General features: G+C 43.8%; 1 protein-coding gene across 1 annotated transcript in view; it reads right to left on the bottom strand.

Annotated features, from left to right (window-relative positions):
* Positions 1–3818: 3818 nt before the first annotated feature.
* erfl1 (Ets2 repressor factor like 1) overlaps positions 3819–13301 on the bottom strand; it is a gene marked incomplete at both ends in the record, with an annotated part of 12042 nt that continues 2559 nt past the window's right edge. The window contains 3 exons of the mRNA XM_080540806.1: positions 3819–4666; positions 7134–7263; positions 12204–12390. Coding sequence (XP_080396932.1) covers positions 3819–4666; positions 7134–7263; positions 12204–12390 — 1165 coding nt within the window. The remainder of the gene's footprint in view (positions 4667–7133; positions 7264–12203; positions 12391–13301) is intronic.

Here is a 13301-nt window from a genome sequence, read left to right as displayed (position 1 = left end):
CAACATTCCTTTAGATCTGTCTGTCTGTGTGTCTGTCTGTCTGGTGTGAGTCTGTGTCTGTGTGTCTGTCTGCTGTAAGAAAGGCTCGAGCGCTTTCTCACGATAAATGTTCCAACAAACATGTTCCAATCTATTAGATGCATGTATCTCTACCTCTCTAACACACGCACATGCTAGGTGGATTTACGTGGATTTAATGTGGTACTCACCTCAAAAATACAGCGAAAATGTTCAGACGAAACGTCTAGTATTAGTAAGGTTTCCCGTTGGAAAGTTGTCGTATGTCGGTGGAAAGAAACATTGTACGCGGAAGTACAAATTCAAGTGCAGAATTTTTTATCCCCAGCTTTTTTTTTTATCTGCACAAACCACAGTCAAATTAAATGCTTATGTTAGAACAGTTGTTGGTCTTATTTATATGTGGCTGTGGATATTGTGTTAAATATTATATATTTCAAATCTGGATTTAATTTTAACTTTTGTGATCGTTTTCCTGTTCAGGGCTCAAGAAAAAAAAAACGGAATGGGTTGTTTCCGCACTGTGTTACACGGTATTCCGTCCCCTCTCATAGGAGAGCTCGTTGTGTTACACGGTATTCCGTCCCCTCGTAGGAAAGCTCGTTGTGCTGTGCGTTATTGAACATCATGACTGATATTTCTGTATGTTTGTGCTGCGAAAGGTCTCATGCATGATGGAAATACTAGATTTTATTCTGATATTCACTATCCATGAATCTGAACTGTGTCAATGAGTAATAATGATGAAGTAGTAAGTAGTAATACAGGTCATAAATAAATATTAAACTTTACAGTGCATTTTGTGTTGGTGTCTTATTACTTCCAGGAAACGTGCATTCTACAGGCCTACTACTAGATTTAATTATGCAATTATGTAATTCACGGCCGCCCATCTCAATGATCTACCTTTCTTTCTTTCTTTTTTTTGCTCTTCATATACGGCCGTTAGGGCCGGCTACTGTGACTCTCTTCTTTGATTCAATCATAACGTTTAAAAACAATCGACATTTCGTGAGTTTAGAATGATAAGGTTATATCTCCGTTTAGAATGATAAGGTTCTATCTCCATTTAGAATGATAAGGTTCTATCTCCGTTTAGAATGATAAGGTTCTATCTCCGTTTAGAATGATACGGTTCTATCTCCGTTTAGAATGATAAGGTTCTATCTCCGTTTAGAATGATAAGGTTCTATCTCCGTTTAGAATGATAAGGTTCTATCTCCGTTTAGAATGATAAGGTTCTATCTCCGTTTAGGGCAGTTCAGAGATATTGAGCGTCAAAGTTTTTACATTCCATTATGTTTTGTGAGATGGAACCTTTGTATTTTATGAATTACTAACTCAAAAATGTCAACATTTAAAAAAATAACACCACACAGGCATTAATAAACACCTACTGGATCAGATTATGTTTGTCATAGTCAATGTTCACTGCACTCCTCATAACATCATACTTTGTCCAATCCTTTATCAAATGCAAACTTCAATCTTATCAATACAACCTATCGTAGATTTACTGCGCCATCCTGTGGAATAAAGAGTCACCCAGAATTACACCCCCTCGCCCGCCCACTCCCTTCAAATGATGTTATTTGATTTACCAAAATGATTACGTTTGCATGCTATCACTAAAATAACATATTTCCCACATTGAATATCGAAGATTGGTTATGTTAGATATAAAACATACATAATCACGATCATTTCACGTCAAGCATCATGTCCACATCAATCTCATTCATTCATTCATTCATTCAATGAATTCAAAGTGAACAACAGTCCTGTCTCCAGAATAGTGTTTATTGCTTTTGAAGATATTCATCTTTTTTTCTTATTTTTGCTCTTTCCATTTTTCCTCTTTACAATAAAACAAAGAAAAAAAGTGACTCATTTTCATTTCACTGCATGGTCATTTGGGATGTGTACAACACACAAAGGAAAGAATATTTACAGTTGGTGTTTGTGAATACCATACAGAGATGACGTAGGGAATTCCTCTAGAACTCAACAAACATAGAACTTTACATGACCTTTACAACAGTGCTTACACACCTAATCTTATACCGCCACTGGTTTATACAAAACCATACGGTATGAATCTGTACAACGTGGGGTCGTATTGCACTCTGTGCTAGAGATGATCATGTGGCAGAGAAGTGTTTTTTTTTTGGTAGTGAAACACTACTTCTGTTTTTCCACTTTTAATTTCAAACAAGCAGACCCCAGGGATGAATTGGCTGTTTGCATTCATGGACAAAAAAAGCATTGACTGAAAAATAATCATAAACTGATTTCATTTTTTTTGTTTTTTCAAAGAATGTGCAGAAAAGAAACCAATATTATTCACATTTGACTAATTACAGTACAGTTACACTGGGTGAATGCTAACTATAAAAATAAGACTACCAGTATATTTTTTAAACCCAAAGGGTTCATACGTAGGGCATCTTGATAAAAATGACCAAAGGGCACAATTAACCGAGGTTGATAAAATATGACAATTCCCAGTGTGAACTCTGTTCTCCTCATAGAGAAACATCTTCAGAGTGCAGATATTCTGCCGTTAATAATTTTAATTTTTATAACACCTATACTTATCCATTTCCCAACATTTTTTTTAAAATACAGAATTAAATCACACCAATACAGCTAACTCTTATAATAGTGATAATAATTAAATGTAATGTACACCATGATAAAATATATACACTTAAATATTGATACAAATTCAAATTCTGGGATTTGCCTAGCCTCTCTTTCTTTCTCTGCTTTCCCTGTCTATCTCTCTGTACTTCAGAACTGTGAAGAATTGCAGTGAATATACATCAGTGTAGCAGTGCATGTGTTCACACACTGCTTTCTTTCATATCTAAATAAACACAACAATTCTCTTAGGAATAAAAATGAATGCAATAAATTAACACAAAACAATATCAAATAAAACAGACAAAAAAGCAGATTACATTCAGAGCAAAAATATCTCACATTCTGGATTTGTGTGAAAGGATTGGTTAGTTAGAGGGAGTCTTCCAGACTATAGTTGACCACTAGGTGGCAATGTTTGACTATGTTTTGGAAACAGCAAACACGAACAGCCCCTAACACCCTACTTCCCAAGAAAAATTCCATCCAAAGGATGACAGTTAAATTCTCTGTGAAAAGAAAGAATGAAAAAAACAATTGATTGTGGCCATTATTGCAATTTGCCTTATACTCCTCTATGCGTATATTCTGGTGTCACTGTTTATTATTGTTATTTTACACTGTGTTGCAATTTAGCCTTCAACGTGAGCTTGTTAGGCATACCGCAGTCTAACATACTGTAGCTCAAAACACAGCAACAAACCACATATAGCAAAGTACAATGTACAGTGTTGTTAAAGCGCAAAGCAACACTGAAAACCATATGATAATAGCTTAGTGTGAAACTAGTTTAGAGCTCAAAAAAAGAGACAAGACTGAATACAGCTCAAAATAATGTTAGCTGCCATAGCAAAAGAGAAGCAGTATGCCCCATTTCAGCTGTTGGACATTTGGACAAAACATAACGTAAACAGTAGTGTTTAAAAAGTTTGATAAACATGAGAAAGAGCAGGAGGAGTGGTAGAGAGGAAGAGGAAGAGAGAGAGAGCGAGACAGGGAAAAAAGATAGCACAGAGAGTGCAGAGCAGGGACTAAAAAAGACAGTAGTAAATAAAGGAAAAAACCACCACAACAGTGGTTGAAAAAAGATGAAGGGAGAGAAAGAGAGAGAGAGATGGGTTAGCCAGACCAGAGAGAGGGACACAGAAAATAATCTATTAGCTGTGGATCAGTTTGAGTGTCTCTGTCTCCCTGTGTCGGTCAACCAGAGCGACGGAGGGAGAGAGGGATGGAGGGCGGGGGGACGGAGGTGGAGGAGAGACGGCCACCTGGTTCTTGAGGGGACGAGGGGACACCGGGGGAGGGAGGGAGGAGAGTGTAGGTGGTAGGGCGCCCCCCTTCCTCCCCTCCGCTAAGATCTGCGATCCGCTACTCAACCTGGTTTCCTTGGAGATGCTGAAGTGGTCGTTGTCGTTGTCCGAGCTGCAGTCGCTCAGATCGGTGATCTCCAGGTCCGAGTCCGACTCCGGGTCCTGCTTCAGCCCCGCCCGCCTCTCCGACGGGCTCTGTCGCCCCCCGGCGACGCCGACCCCGACCCCCAGACCCATCCCTCCCAGCCCCAGCCCCAGCCCCAGCCCCAGCCCCAGGCCCAGACCCCCCAGCCCTGTTCCCGGGGTGCCGGCCCTCTCCCTCTCCCCCACGGAGAGGCCCCCTATGTCCGTCCGACCCAGCGTCAGGCCGCCGGGGTAAGGAGGGAGGCAGAGTCTCGCGCCGGCCGGCCCACCCGCGGTGCCGTTAGTCCCCCCGGTCTGGGCCCCTCTCTCCCCCCCTACGGCTTCCCCCGGGGGCAGCAGGGAGGAGAAGGGGTGAGGCAGCTGGGACAGGTTGGTCTGCAGCGGGTTGGGGTAGAAGTGGGAGGGGTAGAGGGAGCCGGGGGGCAGTTTGGGGCAGTTGTTGAGGGAGAAGGCCCCTGGGAGGTAGGGGTTGAAGCCCCAGGGGTAGTCGAACGGAGGGTTGCGAGGGTACGGACCCAACAGGGACGGGGGCTTGGAGTAACAGGGGGCGCCTGGGAGAGAGAGAGAGACGGAGAGAGAGAGAGAGAGATGGTGTTTAGTTCTCAGTAGGGCCAAAGGTCTCCTGACATACTACATCCAAGAATGTTCGCTAATTATGCTCGACGGTCATTAGCAATTCAAATGAAGAAGCCGAGCACAGGGGCGAATTCAAGCACAGTTGCTTTGAACTGAAACCTGATCGTACACTAATGCATGCCATTACTACTCCCACACTACACTACACTGTCTCAAAACAAAGACAAATGGACATGCATTCTCTGACCAAAAACGCACATCAAAAACATAATGATTATGACATTGCAATGAAACTACAATATTATATTATACAATATTAACTACTACAATGTTATAAAAATAAAACACCTTTTTAAATATACTTTATACGTTTTATTTACCGATATCGTGAGTGTACAGCACTGACTATGGTGGTACATTTTACACAGGTAAATAATACAAATGACAACCCAGGTCAGAAAAAGATGAGTATTCCAACACCTATGATCCACTCCAGGTGCTCAGAGAAATACAGAACTGAATTATAGAAACAAGAAACTCCACCACACTAACACCGCTCTTGCCTGCGCCACCATATTTCAATTAATCTCTAAAACAGGCACGCAAGAGTTCCTGTTTTTGTATTAGAGAGAACAAAATAATGAAATAGACCTCACAGAAGAGGTAACCGCATTTGATTATAATTGGATCCCTGTATGTGTCATTTAATAACAGAATCAAAAGGGGGTAAATCTGAGGTGATGCCGGAAATACATTTTAATGAGCCAACAAAATAACTCCCTCCCACCTGACTCTACTTCCTTCTAACTGACAACAAACACAGATCTACCACACCTTTCTCTCTCTCTCTCTCTCTCTCTCTCTCTCTCTCTCTCTCTCTCTCTCTCTCTCTCTCTCTCGCCCTCTCTCTCTCTCTCTCGCCCTCTCTCTCACCCTCTCTCCCTTTCTCTCCCACTCTCACCCTCTCTCCCTTTCCCACTCTCTCTCTCTCTCTCTCACCCTCTAGCTCCAACACTCTCACCCACTCTCTCTCTCTCGGTCTCTCTCCCACTCTCTCTCTCTATCTCTCCCCCCCCCCTCTCTCTCTTTGTATGTTATTTGCTATGCAGAGCTAATTTGACAGTGGTAGAGACTCTCTCTGTGTGCTGGGCCAGGAGTAGCTGGCAGACACATGAATATTGAATCAGTCAGGCAGGCCTCACTTGCTTATGAAAACACAGTAATGGGCGCCCACAGGCCACAAACTGAAGCCTGCACCCTCAATTAGGCCCTTCCTGCCTGGGAAGGGATTAGGACAGGGGGGACACATGGGAGGCAGAGGAGGGTAAGGAGGGAAGGAGGGGGGGAAAGGACCTGAGGACAAACAAAGAAGGGGGGGCAGGTTGTGTGATGCGGGCGGGGGGGGAGGGGGGGGGGGCGGGAGTGCACACACACACCACACACTGGCTCACACACTGTGTTGTACAGCACACACATTCTGATGCAGTGATGCTCAACATGAACATATGGAGTATCCAGGCAGACAAAGGCATGTGTGCACACACCAGTGCAAGTGCACGCACACACACACACACACACACACACACACACACACACACACACACACACACACTCTCTCACACACACATGCACACATGCACAGTACCCGTCCATAAATAAAACAAGTTGCGTAAAGGGGTAATGCAAATGATCACACTGGCGCTCATGTGGATTTACTGAGGCCTCCATTCAACATCTGCCTGATCCAGTGGTACAGTACTGTGTTACTGTTGTATGTAGACCCATGTTAACCTGCATCAGGGGTACAGTACTGTCGTGACGTTAGAATTATAAGGTTCTATCTCCATTTTTGTGAAAATTGAGTTTTTTACATAATCTGATCCATTAGGTGTTTATTAATGCCTGTGTGGTGTTGTTTTTAAAATGTTGACATTTTTTAGTTAGTAATTCATAAAATACAAAGGTTCCATCTCACAGAACATAATGGAATGTAAAAACTTTGACGCTCAATATCTCTGAACTGCCCTAAACGGAGATGGAACCTTATCATTCTAAGCTCACGCTGTGTTACTGTGGTATGTAGACCCATGTTAACCTGCACCTCCTCTCACCTGGAAGAAGACCCAGTAAAGGACCAGGGATGTACGTTGTTATTGTCTTTCCAAGTAAAGGCTACAAGACTGTAAATGAACGTGTATTCAACCCTCTTTTGTCATCTCTTCTCCTCTCCTCTTCCTCTCCCCCTCTCCTATCTATCTTCCGTCATCTCCCTTTTTCTTCTTCTCTCCATCTCCTCGCTTACATTTTTTTTTGTCGTGCTCCTACTTGTCATCTCATCATCTCCTTTCCTGACTCCTCCTCTTTCACCATTCCAAGCTTTCTTTCTTTCACCTTCCCTCTCTCCTCCTCCTCTCCTCTCCTCTCTTCTCTCTCATGTCTCACCTGTGCCGAGGAAGGGGAAGGCGTCCAATCTCAGTTTGTCACCCTCCGGTCCCGGGGCTGTGGCCCCTCGCTCAAACAGAGAGGCCGCTCTCCCCGATTCTGGAAGACGGGGGAACAGGGACTGTAGGGCCTGTAGAGAGAGAGAGAGAGAGAGAGAGAGAGAGAGAGAGAGAGAGAGAGAGAGAGAGAGAGAGAGATGAGCTCATATGTGACAGCTGCTGGTGAAAGGGGTAACAAGTACCCCGGCAGCCAATTTAATGTTCAGCACTTTTATTTTGAAAAATGTAAATACATTTCAGCGTTGTTGAAAATCAATGACACACTCGCTAGTCAACTAACACAGGTTGTTTAGTGAGCCTGCTAACAATTTAAAGTACTAGTTATACTAGTTATAGTTAACTAGGTACCAGTGGGAATTACTCACCAAATCCATTGCATTGCAATATTTTGGCTTGACTAGCGATTGTGTGTTGTAATTTTCGACAATGTTTACATTTACATTTTTGGCCATTTAGCAGACGCCTTATTCCAAAGCGACTTACAATCGATACATTTGACTAAGCAAGTAAATCATCATCAATTCATCAGTCGTAGCAGGAAGAGTAATCTAGCTCAGGCCAGGGGCCATTGGCAGTCGTCGTGATAGAAGAAGAAAGAAAGTATAAAAAGTATTTTTACATAGACACTGGTGAAACAGTACAAGGGGGAAGTAGGAATCTCAGGAGACACAGTATAGGGGACGCAGGTGTCTCAGGAGACAGATCTTAGATGGGGAGTGACTCTGCCGTTCTGACAGCTGTGGTAAGCTCATTCCACCAGCGGGGAGCAAGTGTAGTTAAGAGACGTGACCGGGTAGTGTGACTGCCGCGTTGGCGTAGAGGTGGTGGGGCCAGTCGGCCAGCAGAGGTGGAGGAGCGGAGTGAACGGGCTGAAGTTTGGGGGGTGACCATTGCCTGCAGGTAGGCAGGGGCTGTCCCTTTTGCTGCCTGGTAGGCAAGCACCAGGGTCTTGAATCTGATGCGAGCTGCTATCGGGAGCCAGTGCAGGGTGCGAAGGAGGGGGGGTGACATGAGAAAATGTAGGGAGGTTGAACACCAGACGGGCAGCAGCATTCTGGATGAGCTGCAGAGGTCTGATGGCGGAGGCGGGGAGCCCAGCCAGGAGTGCGTTGCAGTAGTCAAGGCGGGAGATGACCAGTGACTGGGTCAAGAGTTGCGCTGCTTCTCTGGTGAGGAACGGACGTATCCTTCTGATGTTGTAAAGGAAGAATCTGCAGGAGCGTGCCGTTGCTGCGATGTTCTCCGCACAGGATAGGCGGTTGTCCAGGATCACTCCAAGGTTCTTGGCTGTCTGGGAAGGGGTTACAGTAGAGTTCTCCACTGTGATGGTCTTGGAGAGGGCAGGCTTTCCCAGGGATGAAGAGTAGCTCAGTCTTGTTAAGGTTGAGCTTGAGGTGGTGGGCTGACATCCATGTAGAGATTTCAGCGAGACATGCAGAGACACGTGTTGCCACATGTAGGTCAGAGGGGGGGGGGGGGGGCGGGGGGGACAGGGAGAGTTGAGTGTCGTCTACGTAGCTGTGGTAGGAGAACCCATGTGAGGAGATTACCGAGCCAAGACACTTGGTATAGAGGGAGAACAGTGGTGTACCAACATTCAAATAAGCATATATTCTTCAACTATTTTCAGATTTCAATGTATGACACATCATTTGACACAATCGGCACTTTCATAATCTGTAAAAACTGAAAGATGACCTTGCCCTACTTCGGGTGACTTTTTCACCAGACCCTGTCACATTATAATTGCAGACAAATAAGACATGAGACCCTCAACTCCCTCAATGACAAAAGGGTTTAGTGTAAGTCATTTGATGGCAATCAAGCACCCCATGGAGTGAGTGAGTGTGTGTGTGTGTGTGTGTGTGTGTGTGCGTGTGTGTGTGTGTGTGTTTGTTGTGTTTGTGTGTGATGCAGACAGCAGGAGTGTTCCATCAAGGACAAGATAAAAGGTCGGTGCCATGGGACTGGGCAGAGAGAGGGGGGGGGGTAGGAGGAGGACGCAGAGGCTCAAAGAGTCTAAAGCCAGGAGAAGTACAGAGCGTCAAATGGAGTCCAGCGACTAACAATGTGAGCACAAAGGAGAAACAACAACAGAGATAGATAGGGATTGCTCGCCACTCTGTGATCACGTAAGGAAGAGGGTGAGGGGGACAAAGCAAGAAAAAGACTGATAGAGGGGGAGAGTAAAAAACAACATCATAGTTGTGTGGTCAGTGGGACCGTGTGTGCGTGTGTGTGTGTGTGTGTGTGCATACGTGTGTGTCTGTCCGTATATGTGTGTGTGTGTGTGTGCATACGTGTGTGTCTGTCTGTATATGTGTGTGTGTGTGTGTGTGTGTGTGTGTGTGTGTGTTTGTGTGCATACGTGTGTCTGTCCGTATATGTGTGTGTGTGTGTGTGTGTGTGTGTGTGTTGGGTACTTTAAAACAGGGAAGAGATAGGGGGCAAAACGAACGAAACTCTTAAGTCGCGGGGAGTCGAGGGAGACAGAGAGACAGGGGGATTTCTGTGTTTTTTTTTTCTTTTTCCGCTGGGCTGGGATCAATATTATCTGTCACCCCTCAGCTCCAAGTTTGAAAGGCGAGACTGTACTTCCAAGCTGCGTGATCTGGATTGCTTAACACCACCCTGCATTAATGACCGCACATTGATCTGATCTGACGTATAGGAGAGCTCCTTTATTTTGACTTCTTTCATTTTCAATCAATGACAGATGGAACCTCCGTGTGAGACAGGGATGAGAGAAGGGGGATAACATCTTCCTTTGTTTTGAGGACAAGTTAAGACCGTCTCCTCACTTTCTCCTTCACTGTCTGAATTAGGTTTTTTTCCGTCTCCTTCAGGATAGGGATAGGGCAGACGAGTGGATGTTCTACAGTAATCTAAAGTTAAGATACTTTTCTGGTATAAAATGAATATAAGTGAGATCGTATTTTGCCGTATTATTCCTATTGACATATTGTTATTGGTAGCACTTCACGTTTCGGCTCGGAATAAGTGGGTAATAACATGCTAATAATAACCTGTAGTTTTTACCAGTAACAAGAAAGACAATTTCCTTGTTATTTACGAGGTAAAGTTGTAATTATTTTTGTATGAAAGATGCTTGAACGAGAGACGACGGTACAGAGAAGGTAGATCCACTGGATGTAACACAGTAATAAGAGACCCAGTGGGTCTGCTACATGTTTGGGATGATACACTGCAGAGTCATTACCCATCTTCCGTCGTAGACTGAAGACCCATCTCTTCAGGTTACACCTTAACTGCTCCTCCTGACACATCTACTACCCCTCAGCACTGCGTCTCCTAAAGACACCCGCTTTCCCCTCTACTGTGTCCCCTAAAAACTTAAATTGCCCCCCTTGTACTGTTTCTCTGTTTCTCCAGTGTAAAAAAAAAAAAACTAGGTTTATAAGAAGGTGATAGGAGAAGGTTTTTCCTTCTATCAATGGCCCCCGGGCCTGAGCTAGATTACTCTTCCTGCTACGACTGGTGGATTGATGATTCACTTGCTTAGTATTCAAATGTATCGATTGTAAGTCGCTTTGGAATAAGGCGTCTGCTAAATGCCAAAAATGTAAATGTATACAGTTAAAGGCTTAGCGGCCTTCACTAGGAGGTGACCCTAAACCAAAACCCTGTCAGGAGCTCAGGAGCAATAGTTTTTTTCAACTGAAGAAGGGCCAGCTACAAAACACCTAATTCACACGCACACTTGCTTCAGTTGCTAGCGCTAAAGTTGTAGAGCTCAACCCATAGGACGTGCTTTGGATTGTAAAGGTCACAAACCTGTATTGAATATGATGTTATGTTAATGAATGCACGTCTTGCTATTGTTGTGAATTAAATATTGTGGTGAATATTGGAATTATGATTCAGTCCAACTCCAACAACAAGTTGTGATATGAAGGTTTTAAAAGTGTCACTATTCATTCTCCCACCACAAACGACGACTGGTAATGATACGAATAAATAATGATAATGAACGATAAATCTGAAACATAATTGTAATATTATTTAAGCCATTTCCATATCAATCTAAACAAATTAACCAGCAAGAATCAGCAGTGAATGTTTATACTGAGCACAGACAGTTAACTCAATGTTTTACTGAGTGTTTAATTGTTTTATTTAAAACCGTAACAGGACAGGTGTATTGATACACTGGTCGTCCAATCGGATTTATCGTTGTAAAGATAAAAAGATAATGTCTCCGGGCGGATAAACGTGGATACCACATTATCATCATCAGATCTGCTGCTATTAGAATCATTGAATAAAAGATGGCTGATATACTGAAGGCATATACTGAATATATATACTCATATATATATATATGTTACGGTACATGTGGGAATACTAAGGTTAGGGTTACGGTTAGGTGCTAGGGTTAAGGTTAGGGTTATGGTTAGGGTTAGGGTTAGGGTTAGGGTTAGGATTAGGGTTAGGGTTAGACATGCCAGCATGTACCAAGTCGACATAGCACCTAACCCTAACCCTAGTTTTCCCACATGTACCGTCTTCCCACACATATGTACCATAACATATATATATACTGACATATACTGATATACTGAATACAATGCATCCCCTCATAACAGGACAACGCACAGGCACAGCAGGAGTCTGTGAAGCACAATCGCCAGTTCCCTGGAATGAAATTCCCCGTCTCTGGATAAGATCAACATAAATAAACTATTAAGGATTATGGAGTGGTGGCGGCGATCACATTTCCATCTCTCCCTCTTATTTTTCCGATCTAGAGCATTACAGGTTCTACAGGTTTCAATCTATTCTGATATCGATGCTAAAGTGACCCTAGCATGTCCGCAATTCACTTCCTCCTCTGCATCCTCTCCCATCTATCTCTCCATCTCCATCCCTTCATCCATCTCTCCTTCCCTCCCTCTGGTGTTTATTATTCCCTATCCTCACAACCTCTAGAAATCAAACTTCTCCCACCATCTCTCACCATTGCTCCCTTACACACTCGATCCCTCCATACCTCAGGTGTGATGGGGCTACAGTCTGGCGCGGTGGAGCCCCCGTTGAAGTGGTTCTGGGCCATCAGGAAGGGGGAGCTGGCCATGTCCAGGAGAGGGTAGTTGACCAGGACCACCTTACTGAAGTTAAACTTGTAGGTGAAGCGCTTTCCTTTGGTTTTGTGCAAAATGCGCTTGTTGTAGTAGTACCTGGGAGAGGAGAGAGGATGGAGGGAGAGAGAGAGAGAGAGAGGAGATTCAAGATTCAAGATTCAAGATTGCTTTATTGTCTGTCACAGAGTGACAGAAATTCTCCTTTGACAGGCTTTGTGCAGTTCATGAATACGTTATCCACATTAAAAACACACATAGGTCACATACATACAATAAAAACAGACAGATATAATAGTGTTTATAAAATGTAGTGCCTATTTAAAAAGTCTAGTCATTTAAAAATAATAGTACGAAAAACAGTATTATGATTTAAAAAGCTAAAATGCTAAAATGAGAGAGGAGAGGAGGAAGGGGAGATAGAGGGAGTTGTGAAGGATGAGCGAGAGAGAAAGAGGAAGAGGGTGTTAATATCAAGCCTTTGTCAATGTTTTATAGTGATGTCCGTAATTGATTGAACATACAGATCTACAATGCCTAACCGCAAGGGCCACGTTCCTGCTTGATGTCCTGATTGTGGTTGTCTTGTAAGGCTGAGGATCAAAACAAACATACGCTGCCGTCCTAGAGGGATTAGGGTTGTGCACTGTTGACATACTAGCGAGCATTATGTATGTGTAATTGACATACATTAACTTTAGCATATATTATGCATAACATCATCTCTAAACCGTGGTCACTGCTTCCGGCAGCATTTGGTATAGTAGCACAAGGATTTGAAGGCGGGACAATGTGAGTTGTCTCCATGGTAACGACCCCAGGTGTCATCCCCTCTGTGGATGGCATCCATATGGAGTGCCAGCTTCCTGTACCACCCATGGAGGTGTCACAGGGTGTGTGCGTGTGTGTGTGTGTGCTTGTGTGTGTGTGTGTGTGTCACAGTCTACCAGTACCTGGCAGAACCCTCAAGGCAGCAGAGTGGCATAGGGTTCGATATGGTTCAGGAAACG

The sequence above is a fragment of the Nansenia antarctica genome, assembly GCF_963989245.1.
Source record: "Nansenia antarctica genome assembly, chromosome: 10".
NCBI classification, from domain to species: Eukaryota; Metazoa; Chordata; class Actinopteri; order Argentiniformes; family Microstomatidae; genus Nansenia; species Nansenia antarctica.
This window is presented reverse-complemented; position numbering and strand designations above follow the sequence as displayed.